The sequence below is a fragment of the Mustela nigripes genome, chromosome 1, assembly GCF_022355385.1.
Source record: "Mustela nigripes isolate SB6536 chromosome 1, MUSNIG.SB6536, whole genome shotgun sequence".
NCBI classification, from domain to species: domain Eukaryota; kingdom Metazoa; phylum Chordata; class Mammalia; order Carnivora; family Mustelidae; genus Mustela; species Mustela nigripes.
The window spans coordinates 88,777,416-88,797,580 of NC_081557.1; the positions used below are offsets into that span (position 1 = coordinate 88,777,416).

At 48.1% G+C, this 20,165-nt stretch overlaps 1 protein-coding gene across 8 annotated transcripts in view; it reads right to left on the minus strand.

Moving 5' to 3' along the window:
* The window catches only part of GRIK4 (glutamate ionotropic receptor kainate type subunit 4), a 410,580-nt gene that overhangs the window by 5,644 nt on the left and 384,771 nt on the right, over positions 1-20,165 (minus strand). For all 8 annotated transcript variants that reach the window (XM_059415278.1, XM_059415269.1, XM_059415287.1 and 5 more), the window contains 3 exons: positions 17,625-17,790; positions 16,536-16,761; positions 12,545-12,673 (listed from right to left, as the gene is read on the minus strand). In XM_059415278.1, the coding sequence (XP_059271261.1) occupies positions 12,545-12,673; positions 16,536-16,761; positions 17,625-17,790 (521 nt within the window). The remainder of the gene's footprint in view (positions 1-12,544; positions 12,674-16,535; positions 16,762-17,624; positions 17,791-20,165) is intronic.

Here is a 20,165-nt window from a genome sequence, read left to right on the forward strand (position 1 = left end):
CTGTGTCACCGGATGCTTTACTTGGCATCAGAGAAACCCAAACTTCAGAAGCGTGTCATAAGCCCATGACACCCTGATTCAATAGGGGCCACCGTCGTAGATCTGAAAGCAACTTTGATCCAGGAAATTGCCAGGAGGGTAGCCTACGCCCTGTGCTAGTCTGGAATGCTTGCACATTTGAGTGTCTGTGTAATCAGGGGTAGGACACGGAGCTACGCCAGCGTTAGGGAAAGCCAGCCTCATACACCACTATAAATGAGCTTATATGAGTTCTGCATCTTGGAGAGCTGGAAAAATAGCTCTACGTAGCCAGGAGCCATTTCAAGATGCCTCGGGTTTCCTCTCACAAAGCCTCAGAGTGGATGTCTGTTGCTTTTTTGTTTTGTTGTGACAATGGCCCAGCCCATGTAGGGATGGGGGTGGGGGTGGGGGGGAGGAGGGAGGCGCCTACACTAATCATCTGCTATGGATCCTCTCTTTTGAATAACCCCAGACAAAGGGATATTTAAAAACTCAATTCTAATGGAAGGCATATAGGGTTTGGAGAAGATTTCTACTTTCTGGGAGGAAGGAGGTTAGGGTTCATTTTAACACCTGCCCCTCTAACCTGGGATCATTTGAGCAGAAAGTTTTTTGACCATGGGAACATCAGGACCCACGTGAGTGGGGCGAATACAAAGGGCCCTTGAGAAAGAAAAGGGCACAGATGCTGGGATGCTCTGGTGTCTGCTCCAGGAGTAGGTGCATGGGTGGAGGGAAGTACATCTGAGCATCATGGGTGAACTCCATGGGTGATACTTCAGCTGTGGAGAAGGCTGGATGGAGGGCCTCAGTGAAGGAGAAATGGTACCCCATAACCTAGATGAGGTATGCCCACCTGTTCAAGTAAACAGACCCCCCAAGTGACTGCGAAGTTCCTGTAAGACTCTCTGGTCACTTTCAGATAGTTGCACTTGAAACAGAAAAAAAAAAAAAAAAAAAGACTAGGATCCCCCTGAAAGGCCTCAACCTCCCCTCTTATTTCTGCAGAGGGGAAAGCCCTTTCAGCGGGGCCAATTCTGCCAATTGGGCTCCCTGCCTGTCTCAGCATCACCCGGACCCTTTGACTCTCTTCTTGCCCCTGACTCTCCCTACACATAGACACATACTCACGTGCCTCTCTTCTCAGAGAGAAAATAAGAAAACCTCCTTCCCCTTCCAGCTCTGTCTAGTGAACACCCCTTCTCTCTCCTTCCTTCCCTGGCCAAGATTTTTGAAACAGTTGTCTATATCAGAACTATTTTAAGACATTTTAAAGCCCTTAAAAAAGCATACATTTGGAGGCCCCCCTCTCACATAACAGCAAGTAGAAGAAAATGCACCCATATCTTAACATTAAATGCATTTTTAAAATTTTGCTTGTGATGTGACTGAGTAGCAGGCAACATTTAATGTATAATTGGCTGTGATTTCTCAGCAATCATTGTGCATACAAGGGGATGTTTGCAAAATGAGAAAAATCTAACCCCCAAAATTGTTTCTAAATGTAATGAAGTTTTTATGAATATTAAATTTAAAAATTAATGAGGTCGAAACAATGTTACATTTTAGAGATATTTAATTAAACGTGTCTTAATTTAATTTTGCAGTTTCTTTTTTGCATCTTGAAGCTAATACATTTTTTCAGGCCTCAAACATAATTTTGGATGCTTGAAAACCTTTTAGGCCCAGGGAAGCTGAAGAAGAAAATGGTTCTATCTGAATCGACTTTTGTTTTTCCCACTCACTCATCACTCATCTCGCAATTCTGTCTTGCACCACTGAAACCACCCACACCAAGGTCACCAACGAACATCACGTTTCTAACCTTTTGGAAATTTTCCAGTCGTGATCTTAAGTGACCTCTTAGAGCACTTGGCATTGCCAATCACATCTCCTTCTTGACTTTTTATAAAGACATTGTCCTCTTGCAAACTTCTCCATGCCTTTTGCTGGCTCTAAGGCACCTTCTCTCCTCGTTTCCCTGCGTTTGGTCTCCTGCCTCCCCCTCCTGCACTGGCTAGTACCAAGTCCTGCTGATTTTGCCTCCTAAACACTTGTTACTTTCTCACCCTTCTCTCATTCCCTGCTACTGCTTTCCTCGTTCATGTTCAGGCTCCCACTGTCGCAGTCTCGGAAATGACCTCGTGCTTGCAGCTGTATCGCTCAACTCTACCCTCCACTAAGTTTGCTTGAGTGAACTTCTCAAAATGCAAAATCTAACTGCGAGAAATCTCTAGTTACTGTTCATAGTTCCCAGCACATAGCATTGTTGCCCCTGTCTTCTTTCTGTACCCTCCTCTGCCTGGAGCCTACCTGAAACCCCCAGACACACACTGCGCTAAACTTCACCTTTCCTTTAAGGCTTTGCGGAGTGGTCACTTCCTCCAGGCTGCCTTCCCTGATCTTACCTAGCTCTGTTAGATATACGGCTTTGGTATTTCACTGATCATGCACTGTGACTCATTCTAACATTGCATCAAATAATGCCCTAGTTTGATCTGCTATCTCTGGATTTCTCACTATATTATGAGTTCCTGGAGGGATATATCCAGGTCTCGCTCAGCTCTGTAACCTTGCAATCATGGTGCCTGGCCCGTAATCGAAGCCCGATAAATGTTTGTGCAAAGAATGAACAGAAAGTAAGAGGATAAAGACATCTCCTATGTAGAATTCTGCATCATCAAAAGCTTTGGATCCATACTGTGAAATGTATTCATTCCTAATTAAATTCTGTTTGAAATAATAGTAAAGTGTGACAGCCCTTGTCGGGGGCTCATAGCCCGGTCACAGAAGCAGATGGCCCAGACTGTGCGGAGTGGCTGGCCAAGGCAGAACTGAACTCTGACATGGGCTAATCCACAACGTGGACCCAGGGTACCGGGTCCCCGGCAGGTGCAAGGGCATGAGGGAGGGTTATACACAGACAGGTGATTGGAGCTGGGATAAGTTTGATCAGATCTGGGAAAGCTTCTCAGAGTAGCTGAGGTTTTAACAGGATGTGGGGAGAAAGCATTCGTCACTGAAACACCCCCAGGTCTTTCTTTCCCAGCTTCTCAAGTTTCAGGTCCAGCATGTTAATCATGGCTGTTAGCTCCAGTGTGCTGAATCCTGGCTGGGCGGCCTCCCCGCCTAGGAGCGAGCTTGTAAGCCATCGGTGCCTTTAGGAACTTATTGGAAAGTGGAGGCAGGAATAGATTGCTGGCATAGTCAGAGTTGAGAAACAGATGGAGTGGGAGCAGGCAGCGAGTGCTAGGAGAGCCCAGCAGTTCTACTTAACGCTGCCATCAGTCACTCTCCTAAAGTCGAATGCCTTTGCCGCACACAGCCTCTCCTCGAGCACGGACACCGTCCAGTCTGATCACAGGCCCTCCATGCACTCACAGCCGCCTCAGCCCCTGCAAGGGGGGAGTCGGCTAATCACAGCCCCTTTCCCTTCTTAGCTGTACACCACAGAAGCCACCTAGACAGATGGCTTTCAGACTGATAGTCTCTCTTGACACCTGAGTCTCAGAGCCTCAGCTATGCCCTGGCAATAAGACCGTATCAACTGGAACAGAACCGAGCTCCCCCTGAAAACTCTTGATTAAACACTAACCCTGGTGTCACTCCTAGCTTGCCCGCAAATACAAATTACAGTTGACAAATGCAAACCAACAACTTTCCTTGTCTCTAGAACTACACAGGGGAATGGCAACCTGGAAGAGAGGACCTCGGAGCAGATGTGAATCTCCACCCAACTGCTCTGCCTTCAGTTCTGACCTGAAAGTGATCACTTTTTGGAGTCACGTGCTGTACTCCCCTTGCATATCTCCTTGTGGCACTGTGGAAATTGGCAACTGAGAAGCATTGATGCTCCTTTTGAACAAGGGGTAGGTCTAGCCTGGGAGGCAAAGAGGCAGAGGCCGCAAGAACCACAGAGGTGGGTACAGAGAGCAGAGAGACCGGCACTACGATCCCATGTATTTGTTTTGGATGTGGATCAATAAATCTTTCTCGAGAAGCTTCCACGAGCTGAGCACCAGGCAGTGTGCTGAAGTTCTGTGCAGCGATCCACACTGAAAACTCTTGATAGACACCTGAATTCTTCGACCAAAGTGACTTTCGAGCACTTTCTATCTCAAAAGTCATATTCACCTACCTCCACGCAAATATATTAAATGGTCCCATCTTCTGAGACTTATTTACTGTAAATAGCAACTTCACGAGACCACGTGTGAGCTGACCTCTACGACCTTGTGAGAAAATACGAAGGGACCCATCAGGTGTGCACAGCCGAGGACAGAAACAGCAAAGCGTGCCATTCACTCTTCCCGCGACATTCCCTGACTAGACTAGCAGAGTCTCCAGACAGTGACGGAAGAGAGTGACAGCAGGCGAACGGACACGACGTCGAAGAGGAATGGAAGAGGCATCTGATAATTTTTGCAATTTATCAAAACACAAGCTTGGGAGAGGCACTTTACAATTTATCAAAATACGAGCTCAAGCGCCTCATTTTTAAAAACATTTGCTATCTTGTTCAATTATCATTAAAAACACTGTAAAAAAAAGGCCCACTGTCGGCATTTTACAGTGAAAGAAACAGGAATTCAAGAAAGTTAAGTGGCCCAAGTTTTTACAGCTGAGACGTGATATCTAGATACATTTCACTGCCCCCGCTCATGTTCTCTATAAAAATGAAGTTGACCTTTATGACTGCTTCCTGGCAGCAAAGTTACTAGGCTAAACATTTTCATTGAATCCCTGTGAAACTGCTACCATGTTTGCCTCCATTTTTCTGACAAGGAAATCAACGTAGTGGAGTCGGGTAACGTGCCCCTGGTCCCACGGCCAGCAGCAAGGGCCAGATCCCAACTGAAGCCAGAGCCACACGGCCTCTCCCCAGAACTAGTCTTCCTTCTGCGACAGGGATGAGATTACAGAGCTCACCCCCACGCTCTGACGACCGAATTCATTCCTGGGACCTCTCCTCCTACCCAGAGTGACCGGAAAAGAGGGTCACTCTTTTTGGACAGGGGTGATGTATGGTTGTGTGTATGGGCGGTGAGTTCCACTTAGAAAATTCCCTTCTCCCCTTGACAACATTACATCAAACGCTTGAATCAATGCTTCACTGACTCCACCTTGACTCCGCAGCTGCACAAAGTTGAGCTGTAGGCTCTACGGTTGCTCACCTCCTTTGACGGCAAACACACTGGGCCACCATTTGCCTCTGTTCCTGATCCTGTTAACTGGCATCCCCTGGGAATTTCTCCATCTCTCAACAGTCAATCTGATTTGATTAGGGAGAAGCTTCCTCGGCAAGCATCTCTCTGAGACACTATCTAAACTCCCATATTCGGGTTTCCAGTCTTGGCTCTCTCCAGAGAAACCAGAGAACCGGGATCATCAGACTGGGCCCCCTGAGAAGAGAGAGAGAGGAAAACAACCCCAGAGTCCACTCCCCACCCATCCCTCACCCCCACTCTCACTAAGATGTCTCACATCCCCCTGGGCCAGACAGCAAACTTCCTGCTCTCTAAGGATTCTGTGAGTCAATACCACTGGCCCCTTTTCCATCCTTGAAAGGGGACCCTGATTTTCACAGCCTGGTGGTGTATTTATGTTCCTTTGAAGCCCAATTGTGAGCTTGTGTTTTTCAAGATAAAGGTATTTAATTTCCTTGGAATTTACCGGCTACCTTTTTGTACAATCATTGTTCTGCAAAGCCTTCGGTAACCCAATCCCCTTGAATCAGGGTGCCGGCATTTGTGAGTGGCTAACGGAGATTTCTTTTTATAGGGGCTGAGTGAGAGAATAAATAAAACAAGTGGTTTTGAAAAGAAACTGCAGAAGAAAACGAAAGAGCTTGGAACAAGGCTTCCATACACTCTACCATTTCATTTTTCAGCAGATGAAGATAGATGGTCACTGAGCTCCAGGCGGGGAAGGAAATTGGGGAAGGTCTGGGGAAGGGGTAGTGTGGTTCTCACCAGAGCCAAGGGATGCCTGACAAAAAGACTCATCATGCTTGACGGCATCATCCCAGTGTTAGGGTTCTTCTCTGGAACTTGGCAATGATGTTTGAGCTGTAATACTGGATTAGAAGGAAGGTAGCACCAGATCCTTCTCTTTGAAATTTCTCACATTTTAATAGGATAACGAAGTGGAGAAGAATTATGTTAGCTACTGCCCACTGTCTGGTACACACTGCAGATGTTCCTCGACTTACGATGTCCCAATAAACCCATTGTCAGTTGAAAATATCCTAAGTGGAAAATGAGTTTACTACACCTAACACACTGAACATGATGGCTTAGCCTCGCCCTCCTGAGATGTGCTCAGGACACTGCCATTAGCCTACGGTTGGGCAAAATCATCTTGAACAAATCCTCGTTTGTAACCAAGTGTAGGAAGATCTCATGTAATTGACTGAAGACTATCCTGTAAGTGAACCCTGGAATGGCTGTGTGGAGAGAGAAGGGCTGTTGGTCTATCAGCCTTGACTCTGGTGATCTCAGGGTGACTGGGCGCTCTGCGGCTGCCCAGCATCATGGGAGAAGATCGTCCCACACACCGCTAGCCTGGGAAGAGATCCAAACCCCAGGTTCCAAGGACGCGGTATACTAAATGCGTCTTGCTTGCGCGCCATCATGAAATGGAACAACCGGAAGTCAAACCGTCGTTAAGTCAGGGACCAGCTGTACTTGAAAGCAAAGTGCCTACAGCCACTGTCCGTTTCAGAAGCCTCTGACAAAATGACCCTCCTCACGTCATCCCTGCGTCTCCATCCCTCTCTGCCGGCTGCATAGTCTCCTCCTTCCTTTAGGCTCACGGGAAAGCCAACGGACTCACATCAGGGAAAGAAAGATCACCCAGGAGCCGCTCTGGAAAGCAACTTAATATGACTGCCCTTTGTTGGGTTTGAGATGCAAGGAAAAAAAAAAAGTTCCTGTGGCTCCATTCCTGGAAACCATTTAAAGATGTAAAGGAAGAGATCTTTCGGGTCACGCTGGTCCTGTTCTTTTGCCCCAGGAGGGGCTCCCTGGAGCAGGAAGTTACGTTCCGTGAAGTCTGATGGCTAATTTGCCAGAGAGAGACCAGGCGATGGTGCCTTCGTTCCGGGCTAGTGCTTCTCGCTTGGCTTGGAGAGGGTCATGCGGACTTTTGCTGGGCGAGGAAGCCCTTTCAGCTTTCTGAGTCATGTTTGTTTGGGCTTCGGCCACGGCAGAAATGGGGCCACTGCCTTAAACTGGCACCAGCTGCCGTGGCTGGGGACGGGAGCCAAGCCCTGGCTCTTATGGCGACTTGCACAGCATCTCCCAGACGGGGCGCTTTGGATGTATTAATACAGCCCATCCTTTCCTTCCAAAGGGCGGCTGGAGAGAGTGGACACAGCCTAGTTAAGAGAACCCTAGCATCCCCTGAAGCATCTGGGACCCAGGCAGGGCGACCTCACTCTTTATTTTCCCCTTTTCATCTGCTCCGTTCTCTTCTCTGTGCCAGGGAACATTTCGTCCCCAGTGCAGAGTGGAGCCTCCTGTTATGACCTCTCCAACTTCCCCGGGAGCCGGATCTGCCTGTGTGCCTCCCCTCTCCATCCCTCCTGAGCTCTAGCGTCAGCCTCTGTGGACTGGGGAAGGGTTTCCAAACCCCAGGGTTTTCCACTTGGTAGAAACTCTAACTTAAGTTTTTTATAAATTACCTGATATCTACGCCTAGCTCCCATTTCCACCGATCGCCAAAAACTTTGAGACTTCAGTCACTTTGGCTTTAAATTAAGCCAAATGCAGTATTTCCTCTGTTCTCACTTCACCCCTGCATGTAGTCCGGGTCTGAGGATAGGAAGGAGATGATGTGTCATGGGAATGGGTTAGGTGTCTGGTCTTAATGCTGGGTTCCACTTAGATTTCCAATATCTGTGGGACTAGGAAAATGCAAGCCTGTCACTGGTTGCTCCCTCCCTGTCTCATCTCTCATGCCCTCTCTTCACTGTAGTATGACACATATTTCTGGGGCTTTCCAAACTCCAGAAGCAAACAAAAAAATCTCTTTACCTCTTAGAATCCCCAACTAATCTAGGAGTTCTATCTGCTCCTGTCTTGTGTCCCAGCAAGGTAAAGAGCTCCTTCTTAAGGACCCTCCACATTCTAATATATCCTTTTCCTGCTCAGAAGCTCCCTATCCTGGCCAGGGTGTTGTTGTTGTTGTTGTTATTATTATTTTTATTTTTATTTTTAATCTGGTTTGCAGATGTGGCCTGGGTCTTGTATTATTTTTCTACTCTCTAATTTCTAGTGCCAGCTTCATGCCAAGCTTCCTTTAGGTATTAGCCTTCCATATTGCAAAATATTTTTCCAGCAAATCAAAAACCTTGACTTCTAAGAACACTGTCTCTGCTGAGTTGTAAGAACTGTTGGAACTTAAAGTCAATAATTTGATTCTTTGTTCCTCCTGAGGCAAGGACTGTCCCCTGAGACCATGAACGCCAGTGACAGCTCAGAATTCCACCCCAGAACCTGCTTTCATCATGTCCCGTCTTAGCCCAGCATCTCTGAAGTCTGGAGCCAACGCTCTCAAACTCAGCCCAGGGTGCCAAGGCATTGGCAATGCCCTTGGATATTTATGAAGCATCTTCTGGGACACTAATTTTACTTAGAGTTGAGGTGGAAAAACCATTTTAAATAAACAAGCCTATGTTACATTGTAAGTTGCAAAATTCATGTGTTTTTAGAATAAAACAGGAGACCAAGGACATTCTAAGCACAGTGGGCTGTTTTAGTGGATGTCTCCAGGCCCCCAAGAGTATAGGCTTGGTGTCTGCTGCTATTAATTCCTACCAACGAAAAGCTTGGGATATGCTGGTTTGCAGTCCAAATGCTACCTACAAGTTTTCAATGCTCTCTGAACTCCGACCTTGTCCTACTTATTCAAACCAGTTTCTGAACGCAATAGCTACGCTCTACAACATTCCTAAAGCAGTGACTCCTGATACATGCTTCAAGGTTCAGGCCAAATGTCCCTAAAGTCTTCCCTGACCACTGCTCAGAATTAATCACTTCCTCCCCTGGGCTTCATAAACACTTTCTTTATGGGTCTCATAAAGCATTCCTACAGTGCAAGCATTATAGTGATGATTTGTGCCTCTCTAGGTTCTAAACCTCTTGAGGATGGGGCCATGTCTTCGTCTCTTCCATAATCTCAGAGCCTAGCACAGCGTCTGATATGCACTGATTTACAAAACACATTGGATGCAGTGGGGGTATGCGAACATTTCTATGCCACCAGCGGGGGGGGGGGGGGGGGTCAGGGTTCCTATTTGGGAGGCAACAAGCATAGTACCAGTCTGGAGGTCCTTGAGATGATTGCCCACTTCAATCATTCATTCATTCACGGTTCATCCTTTCATCAAAACATGGATGTCATGTGATAATGCTGGTCACCAAGATACAAAAATAAATATGACACAGCCCCTGCATTTGAGTTTTTTATAGTCTGTGGGGGACAAATGTCAACAGATGCAAAAGAGATGTCGTAAGTGTGGGTTTTAGAAGAGCTATCTAGCCTTAAGGAGCACATGATGAGTGGGCATGCTTGTGGCCGTGGACACAGTTCAGAACTCTCACGGTGCCTTAATTGCTCCTCGAGGACTAGATTTGGGAATAAAATTAGTTCTCACTTCCTTCGTGCCAGTCACTTTTGCAGAGGGTTTATTCAACATGATTTATGTCATTTGATCTTCACAATAGCCCTGGGAGGTGACATGATTTTCATCGTCATCTCTATTTCCTAGAGAAGGAAACTGAGGCTCAAAGATGTTTCTTTAGTGTCTGTAACAAGGCTGTTTGTGGAGTGGGATCCATCTGAACCAAGGCCCATGATCCTGAACCCTCTAGAAACTGCCCGAGGGAAGAGAGCTATCCTCGTAGCTGATGGTAGAACAAACAGGTAGGCAGGACAGTAAAAGTCAACGAGCTCCCTTCTTGGAGGGTGGGAGGGGAGTTGGGGGAAGTCCACTGGACTTCAGTGACACCTTGAATGGGAGAGATGATCCAGACAGGGGCCCGTGAGTGACCACGATAAAGCACCCAAATCATCGTATTTGCCAATTTTACTGTTTCTCTCTGGGATCGGCGGGATGCCTAAATAAACACCGGCAAAGACATACATGCACAAAAGGGAAGGACCTGTGGCCAGGTTTCGGGGTCAGGGATGAAAGGGGGAAACTGGAGACATGGGAGCAATTCAGCGGTGAGCCTCGAGGGGAAATGTGCTCCTAGAGATCAAATGGGGGATCGGGTTGACAAAGGCAGGGAAAGCCGGGGAAGCCGACAGACAGTGGGAAGCAGGAGGGAGGGAGATCTGGAGTTGGCAGAGCTAGCTGCCAGCTGGGGTGGGGGTGGACGACACTGCCGGAGTCTGTTGGGGTCCCTACACTGCTCTGAGCCCTGACTCCTGCCCCCCCCCCCCCCCCATGGTGTTCCAGCCTCCCTCATCCACAGTGTCTCTGCGTCACCACGTCCTCTGGGTCAGCTGCTCAGAGGCAGGAAGGACCTGACTACGTGGATAGCTCTGGGGTGAAGGTTGTGTAGGAAGGTCACTGAATCAGTTTCATCAATCACTTTACTAAAGTGACCCAGGAGGGCACTGCCATTAGAAGCTTTTGACAACTACCAGCCAGCAGCTTTAGTCACAGATCCCGCAAATATTTACTGGGTCCCTAGTACGTGCCAGGCTCTGTCGGGGAGGCTAGGGACACAGAAACAAACAAGACTGGGTCCATGGCTAAGGGGCCATCTGCCAAGCAGAGACCAGGAGCTGCAATGTAGAACGTTGAGTTCTCTGTCCAAGCCACAGAAGGCACCCAGCCCACTGGGGGAGTGGGGGTAGAGGGGACCAGGGGCTTCTACGAAGAGAGCTACCTGGACATCTCTCCTATTTCAGTCATCGGTCAGAGGATGGACTCAAGGTCCCTCTGCTCTGGGGCCCAGATTCACCTCCCTGTTTCTACTTTAGATTATTCCAGATCAAAAGCCACCACTGGTTCCCTCCCTCGCTTGGCAAGACGGCTGCTCTTTCCCACCGGTCTGAAGGTCACTCTTATCACAGAAAAACATTGACCTACGTTACCTTATCAATAAGCTCATTTTATTTTGACTGTTCCAGGCCTAGTCAGATTTAGACTGTTTTTAATCCACGTGTCTTTTTGTGGGGAGGGGGTGATGCAGGAGCATTTCGCTACCCACACCTTCCCGGGACAAACCCTCCATACAGCTCCGCTCTCCCCACAGGAACCTTGCTTGGCTCCGGCTGCGCCCATGGAGCCCCTGCCCACATCACGGATTCCTGTTGCATCTTCCTCAAGGGGCCCATTGCCGGCACCGCCCCCCACCCCGACCCTCCCTACCACTCAGGTCCTAAACATCTTCAACATCTACTTCATTCTATCAAATCCACAGAAGTTTTCTGATACCCACATTCATTCATTCATTCATTCATTCATTTCCTTCTTTCTTCCTTTCCTTCCTATTCTTTCTCTCTCTCTCCTTCCTCCCTTCCTTTCTTTTTTCTGAACAGAGTTAGTCTCCTCCACACTTGATCGTTGGGGACCGGAAAGCCAAGGTTTATGTGGCTTCCGTGGCTTCCTATGAGGGAAGGGGCAGCATTTCCTCTAACTTAGAAAAGGCCACTAAACTACCCAGAAGGCCATATTCCCAAGACCTAGTCTTGCAGGATGGATTCCCACGCAGACACACTTGGAAACACAAAGTCACTCGTTCACGGTCTCATCACGGATAATCATTCACGCTGGGCAGAGAAGGAAGCATACAGTATTACTCATTTCCCTCCTCGGCCGCCTTCCTAGGGGACAGCATGTATAAGTAAATTTGTTACATATTTTAGCAAGGCTGCCTTAGATGACTAGGGCGATCATATGATTTATTGTCCAAGCCAGGACATTACGAGACATAAAGGGGGTTCTAAAAATAACTAAGAGGCATTAAACGATCGACAACAGATGTAGCCCGGGACTATCCTGGGCGAACCCCCTACAAAAAACCCCGGGTGCTCAGGGACCCTGAACACTCCCCCACCACACATATCAGCCGGTGACTGCTTTCTATCCAGTTTGATCTAGACTTCATTCATTCACTCACTCATTCATTCATTCAGTAAAACATCCACGTGCCAGGCCCTGTGGACAGCCCTGTGAGGAAGACAAGTCCTGTCCGCATGACACATATTCCGGTAGAAGAAATGGAAAGTAGACAAATGCATGAATAGAACGTATAGTATCAGGGCATGATGAGGCCTGACAAGAAAACCAAAGCAGAGCTCAGGGGATGGGGGAGACGGGTGAGGGGAGGGTTGGCCTCTCTGGGGGAGCCTTCGCAGAGGCTCCAGCCCTCAGCCCGGCCCCACCCAGCCCTAACTTCTTCCAAGGCTTGCTCTCCGTGTGTTCCAGCGACCATCACCTGGACTCTCAACACCAGAACAAGCTATTGTCCCCCAGAGCAGGAGGGGACCTCCTGAACCCGCTTACCTTTGGCTCTGTGATCTTCCTCCTTGGGGCACTTGCCGCCTTCCCACCATTTACGCTTCAGAATTTCTAGGCGGTTGTTTTCCTGCAGCTGGAGAATGGCCAGGTCAAACTCATCCCGGAAAACCGAACCTGTGGGATCATGGGAGAGCCCAGAACACGGGGTGTAAGTGTGCTGTGAAGCATCACTCTGCTCCTTTCCCTCAGTACACCTCCTGGGCACTCTGGTCACTTAACCCCAGGAGGAGAGGGACAGACATGGCAGGGGTCCCCACAGGAGCACGGCTCTCCCCCTGGCTGGTTCTGAGGACCCTGCACCAAGAGGAAGGGGTTCTGGGCCTTTCTACTTTCCTTCTCTCTATACTGATGTCATGTTCAGCCCACAGTTGAGAGCCTAGTGAGGGTCAAGCGACGGCTTCTGGGGTTCCCGTGGAGCCCCACTTCCCCACCACTTTCTACTCGGGTTTAATGACCTGCCTAGGGACACTAGGGAAGCTGGTCATGAGGCTTCCCATCTGCCTCCAAGAGGCCAGGGTGGAAAAACGTGTGTGACACAGACCTCTCCCTCCGTCAGCTGTCTGTCTTCTGCTTGATCTAAATGAATTTCCCAGGCACCTGTAACTCTTGCTACATCACACCTGACACCTGTTTACCCAGGGCAGCCCCCAGGGGGAGAAGAGCCACCCGAGAGAGTGACAGAAGCCACCTCTCCCCCATCTGTGTGCAGAAGCCAGTCACGGGCAGCCCAACCTTCCCCCCCCCGGCCTGCTGAGTGTCCGACAACCCCCCGTCCCCGTCCATCACCCTGTGTATACCGCTCCTCCTCCCCTCCTCAGACAGAAGGCTTCTGTTCGCTGCAATTCTTTTTTAATTTTTCTAATGGAATATGGTCAAGGAGCTTTGGTTCTGGAATTTAGGTTTAATCATAAAAACAGGCTTAAATGAAACCATGGGAAGCTCAATGCCTCAGTACGGGCTGAGGCGGAGATCTTAAAGGAAAAGCTGCCAAGAGGCTGGAGACCAGCTAAACTGCTCAGTTTTCCTGCTCAAGCTCTGTGAAGGCCTGATGTGGACAGATGCCTCAGGGGAAAAGGCTACAGCGAAGGATTCAGGCCGAAGCTTGGAACAAATAGATTTGTGCTCTTCAACTTTAATACGCATGGCCTGGGGATCTGGTTGACCTGCAGACTCTGAATCCGTGGGTTCCATGGGCCTTTTATTTTCCTTAAGATTCTATTTATTTGAAAGAAAGAGAGAGAGCACAAGTGGGGTGAGGGGCAGAGGGAGAAGGAGGCTTCCTGCTGAGCAGGGAGCCCAATGCAGGACTCGATCCCTGGACTCTGGGATCGTGACCTGAGCTGAAGGCAGATGCTTCACCCACTGAGCCACCCAGGTACCCTCAGGTTATGCATTTCTAACAAGCTCCAAAGGGGATGCCCTGCTGCTCGGCCACAGACTGCACTTTGACAGACCAGGACTAGATCAGCTGCCAGATCTCAGGACTCTGACAGCCACGACCCACAGAGGAAAGCTTCCCTCCTGGAGATACAACTACGCCTGGGCATGCAAATCCGCAAGCTTGTGGCACAGAACGTGTCTATGCGACGTGGGCCAACATCAAGAACGCCTCGTGTGTCGTAGGTACTTATTACACACCTGCAGCGGTCAGCTACTTGAACTGCAAGATGGGGCTACGTCGTGAGACTGATGAACATTCCAGGTTTACAGACAACTGTCCGGCCCAGCCAGGCATTTCAACCAGTTTTCAAGGCATTTTCAACCCAACTTCAACAGTACCCCAGGGGCTCCATGAAAGGATTATTCTGTTTATTCCATGTTTGCCTGCTTTGCCTTAACCACTTTACTAATTTTCCCTCTCATTCCGTGTGCTGTTTTTCTTAATTTTCTTGGGTCCAAGCACATAGCTTATTCTCTGGTTATGTCCTTACCCCTCTCTCCACCCACTTAAAAACGACACACATGCTGCCTTTCCTGGATGTAACCCCAGCTGGATGTAAATTCTCTCTCATCACTGGCTTGTATGATGCTCTTCCCAACCTGATCTGAGAACCTGGACAAGTCCACAGCTCACCTATCCTGTCTTGTTGAGTGGGTGGGATCCTCTGGCAACATGGTCTGGAAAGCAAAGTGCTGAACCTGGCTCAAACCCAGCTCCTCTACCTGCTTTGTGACCTTGGACAAGTACGTTGTTGTCCTGAATCTCAGAGAAGGGCCACATCTACCTCGCAGGTAGGCTGACATGTGAAAATAGCATCATGCCAGATACAGAAGAAGAAATGTATTTCCTTCTCTTTTTCTTTCATTATTGATAAAATTTCTCAAGTTGGCCTGCTTTGTGTCAACTCTCAACAGGTTTGTTCCATGAACACTTTTAAAGCATTTGAGATTTCAGTAATTTAACTGAAATTTAAAAAAATTTATCTTAAACAGCTAGATCCTGATCAAGGTGCATGTTAAAGTGTGTTTTGTGGTTCACGCCACCATCTTGAAACAAAATGGAAGCCAATAAATCTCTCAAAGAGGGTCATAATCTGCACATTAATAACTATCAATGAAATATGATGGTAAGAAGGGCATATGTGGTCTTACAAGTGCCCGGAGTGAGGCCTCTGGGTTTACAGAAGAGCTAGTGTCAGAATTCATTGAGCTCAAGAATGAACTGTATCCTTGCCTATGCTCATTGGCTTTGTTTCCCATCCATCTTTAAGAAGTCACCTGCTTTTACCAAATAACATAGGGGGTTAGGGAAAAGATGGGGAGGGCACTCATGTTCCCCCTCAAACAGCATAAGTGGGAGACGCTGTGGTTTAAGGCACCTGACCTGATTATTAGGTTTACCCCTCAATTACTCTATAAGATAGGCATTAGAAACCTAATTTTACAGATGGGTTAACAGACTCAGAGAGCTTAAACGATCTGAGGTTCCACAGTCCAGAACCAGGAGCATTCCCAGGTCTGCCTGTCCCCAAACCCATGCTTTTCACACTCCATGGATATAGTGAATCCAAAAGAATTCTAAGTTAAGTAATGATCAAAAAAAGGAGTGTGTTAGATGACAGCAAAGATGTATGTGCTATATATCACTTTCCCCACATGGTCTGATGGCCTCAGTTGCTGCCTCTCCCCCTGCTGCCTTGTACAGGACAGCCTTGTAGAAGAACAACGTTGGGCAAGGACAGTGCCATACAGTGTGGCTCTCCATGATGGGTGAGGGAAGGGTACATGCTCCAAGCACCAGGGGAACATTTTCAGATTCCCTCTCCAATCTAAAAAGCAGTTCAAAGTGCTCCCCCTCACCTTCTGATGAAGGCACTATCAGCAGGAGAAAGCCCAAAGCATGAATATCCTTTAGAAAGCATAGTTGGGAGACCTTTCTGGAAGTCAAACATCCCTACCATCCTATAACAGCCTGGAAGGCCACAGTCAGCTGAATACTGAGTTCTCCTGTTCATTTTCAATGACTTATACTGATTGGGAGTAGATGCGTCCCACAGATGATCTGAAAACCACCTCACCTCATCATGACTATCTCCTTTTGTAATAAGCCTTTCCCCAGCGACACTAATAGCAAAATTAATTAAGTTTGACCATCTCTACCTTCCCCTTCCCACTGCTAGAGGTCCATCAACAGAGCAAGGGCCAAAGGGCAGGAAGCAGAAGAGGGAAAACAAAAGCCCTGAAGCATCCACCAAGGACATCAACGTGTCCTTGAGTAATTAATCAATTAATAACTAATCAATTTGACCGGCCATAATTAAAGATTGAGAACTCTGATGGAAGTATGTGGGTTTGCTTGTTTTTCAGATTTTTTTTTTTTTTTTGCTTTTTTTTAACCTGAAGAATGCCCACCTAAAGTCACTGTTAACTGGTTCTAGAACAGGGCTGTCGAATTCAGTGCTGCATTCGGTGGTCCTAGCTACTCTGACCCTGCCTGGATGGAGCTACCCAAAGAGGCTGTTCCTCTCCTGCATACCGACTGGCATGCCAATCCCATAGCCCTTGGTGTCCAGCAGGCCCCCAATCTGAGTGAGGTTGCAGTTTCGCTGCCGGTAGTACTCATTCATGGTGGATTCCAGAAGGAAGGCGTAGTTGGAATTCAACACCCTGGCGATTCCCTCCTCAGTGCTCTTCACAAACACACTTGGCTGCTTAGAATACATGTAATTCCACATGCGTTGGTAGGTCTGATAGCGGGAATTCTGGGAAAAGAACACAAGAAAGCAAGATTAGAACAAGAGAAAGGAAATGCTGGTTTTAAAAGGGAGGGAATCAAAGTGGACCTTAAAATCCTGGCCCTTTTCTTACTCAGCCCCCTCATTATTGTCCATATAACATTTTCCCTTCCATCTCACAATGACCCACTTGTCATGGCAAGAGAGGGGGCTGTGACTTTGAAACCTCTCACAGGAAGGCAAGGAAAGAACAGGGTCCTAAGACACTGCAAACTCTGCCTAGTGGTTTGATAATCAGTTTTGCCCCATCTACCCTAGAGAAGACTTTCGCTGCCAACCTCCGGGTTTGGACCGAATGAAGAATGGAAATTCTGGTTGTGTCCTTCGCTGTCCTTCAGGCAGGAGGCAGTGAACTCAGGGTCATTGGGACTTCTAAGAGACAATGTCTGAAGGAGGAGTGTCACCCACTTTCTGTTGACCCTAAACCAACGTATCAATCCCAGATCCAATGCTGGCCTCTATTTTTACAAATAAGAAGACTGGGAGAATTTAGCCGGGTGTGTGTGTCTATCCACACCTGTGTTTGCATGATGCCTTCAGTTGTTGTGGTGCCGATAGGCACTGAGGCTTGTATGGAAAACAGAAAACTGAAGTCCAAGGCCTTGGACTTGTTTCATGAGAAAATGGACATCTTGGGTAGTTGGATGGCTGGACACCTATTAACTCCAAGGGTACTTTATAGAGCCGGACATAGATGAGCCCCCAGTGAACCTCCAAACTAGATGTTAGAGATAATGGGATGAAGATTGATGTTGTTATCTTTAGAGGACAAATATCTCAACTCTATTCTGCCCAGTTCCCCATGTCGGTGAGCCACCCAATGGGTTTACTTGGAAGAAGGTCATGCTGGAGCCTCCGTGAATTGTGCCATACTCAATGGCGGTCTGGTCAGCCAGGTCATCCACTGACTCAATGGGCACATCCATGCGCTGCACGGTCAGGAAGGCCGCTAGGTTGGCCGTATAGGATGAGATGATGATCAGCGTGAATGCCCACCTATGTGAGAAAAGACCAGGAAATCATCCTTGCCCAGGCACCCCCAGGAGTCTTAGTCCCCACCCCCAGTCCTGCAGCAACACAGAAGAGACCAGGAGTCCCTCTTCAGAAGGAGCTCCCAGCTCCGTGGGGGAAGAAAACGGAGGCAGGGCATATGATGTCAACAGAAATGAACAGAGTTTGTGAGCCTTTCTTGAAAGAAGACCATTAATTTTTTACCCCTCATTTCTTAAAGGAGATGATTATTGGGTTGCTATTCAAAAGAGGTATGTCCATGCACATGAGGCCATCTTGGAGACCATGAGAAATGAGCTAGTGAATGAGCGGAGGGTGCCAGTTCTGGGGGCTCTGTTTAGAGCCAGGGCTGGGGGGCTGCCCCTGTCTTCTCATGATGCAGCCTACAATCTGATGTGCATCGCCATGGGCTGAGCACCTGCCAGGAGCCACACACATCATCTCACGTACTCCCTACAACTAAGGGAGGTAAGTCTTACCCTGATTTTGCTGATGAGGAAATGGAGGCTGAGAGAAGCAAAGGAACTTTCCAAGTAATACATGGATAAATTCATATTTTATTTTTAAGGATTTTATTTATTTATTTGACAGATAGAGACACAGCAAGAGAGGGAACACAACAAGCAGGGGGAGCGGAAGAGGGAAAAGCAGGGTTTCCGCTGAGTAAGGAGCTGGACTCGGGACTTGATCTTGACCCTGGGATTGCGACCTGTGCCACAGGCAGACGCTTAACAACTGAGCCACCCAGGCGCCCCTAAATCCGTATTTTAAAATGAGTTCTACCAACAAGAAACTCTTAAATATTAACTGGTGATAAGCACCTGTGACTGCTGAGAAGTTAGAATTAGAAGCTACTCTTGCGGGTGCCTGGATGCCTCAGTCAGTTAAGCATCTGCCTTTGACTCAGGTCAAGATCTCGGGGTCCTGGGATCAGGTTCGCTTCCTGCTCAGGGAGGGTGGGTCTACTTATCCCTCTGCCCCGCCCCCCGCCTCCTGCGCATGCTCGCTCTCTCTCTCTCTCTCTCTCTCTCTCTCTCTCGTGTTCTCACTCCCTCAAATAAATAGATAAAATCTTAAAAAAGAAAAAAAGAAACTACTCTTGTAATGCGCAAACTATTTCAAAATAGAGGGGTATTTTATTGGGTAAAACGAACTCATTTAAAATGAGAATAATTTTGCAACTCAAGCAGTGTACATGCTTAATGCCATTACAACTAGTTTGTTCACTTAAGTAGGTTAAATAAGCCTTCTACCATCTGGTCAGCAGTGTGGCTCTGCATCCCAATCCATTTGTTTATAGGGGTTCAAAGACATATCCAGGCATAATTGAGGTTGGATAATCACAGGTTCTGAATCCGCGGAGTCTGAATTAATGAGGCTTTCCTCATTATGAAGACATTGTCGACTAAAGCATAGCATTTGCCAAAGGAGCCAGAGGCCGACAGATTCCAGGGGGTTTTTCAGAGCGGGAAGTCCCACTGTCTCCTTTACCACTGTGTCCAAGGACTCCTGTAGGCTGCCTCCCAGGTGGGAAGTGACAGGGTCATCTACCAACTCAATGAGTGCCTCTATATGCCAGACCCCTGGGGAGGTGACCTGGTTTCAGTTCTGGCCTGTTCCACTCCACCTGTGAGACCTTGGGGGGAAAGCCACCTACATCCTCCAGGTTCGTCTGCTCGGGAATAGTAATGCCTGTTCTGCCTGTCTTTGGAGAATTGTGAGATCAAATGGGATAAGATGTCGCTGGTGACTAATCCTCTGTAAAGGACCAGAGGAATGGTAGATAGAACTGTAGAGACAGACCTTCCCACTGACTATGGGAAGAAAAGCATCTGGCCACCTTCCCTACATGTGACCTGTAAGTAGGGTCAGGTGTCCTTCCGTCCTTAAGACCTGCTTTCCCTGCTCCTGCTTCCATTCTCACACTCTGCTACAAGTTCTTTCTTCTGACCATCACCCAGCGGAGGCCAGGGAGGTGGGGTGAGCCATCTCCACATGGAGGCCAGAATTCTGAAGGGGCTTAGCTACCCGGGATAGCACCATGGGTTCATGAGCCCCGGGTGTGGACTTGACCTCAGAGTTGGCTGGGCAGTTTCCCTCAGCCTCCTGGTTATACTCTGGCATCTCTCCCACCGTGGGTGGCCTCGAGGTACTTTATACGGCTGGTCACAAAGGAATGGGTCAGAGAGCCAAGCAGCTTGGGGCAAGCCTATCATCTCTGCTGAGAAAGGGAATCACACACTCTCTCATATGCTCTCTCCAGAGGGGTCAGTGGAGCCCTGCTCCTATGTGAAAGGGTCATTAGCAGTTGTCAAGTTGACATTCTTGTTAGCAATGTGGCATTCTCGTCCCTTGCTCAG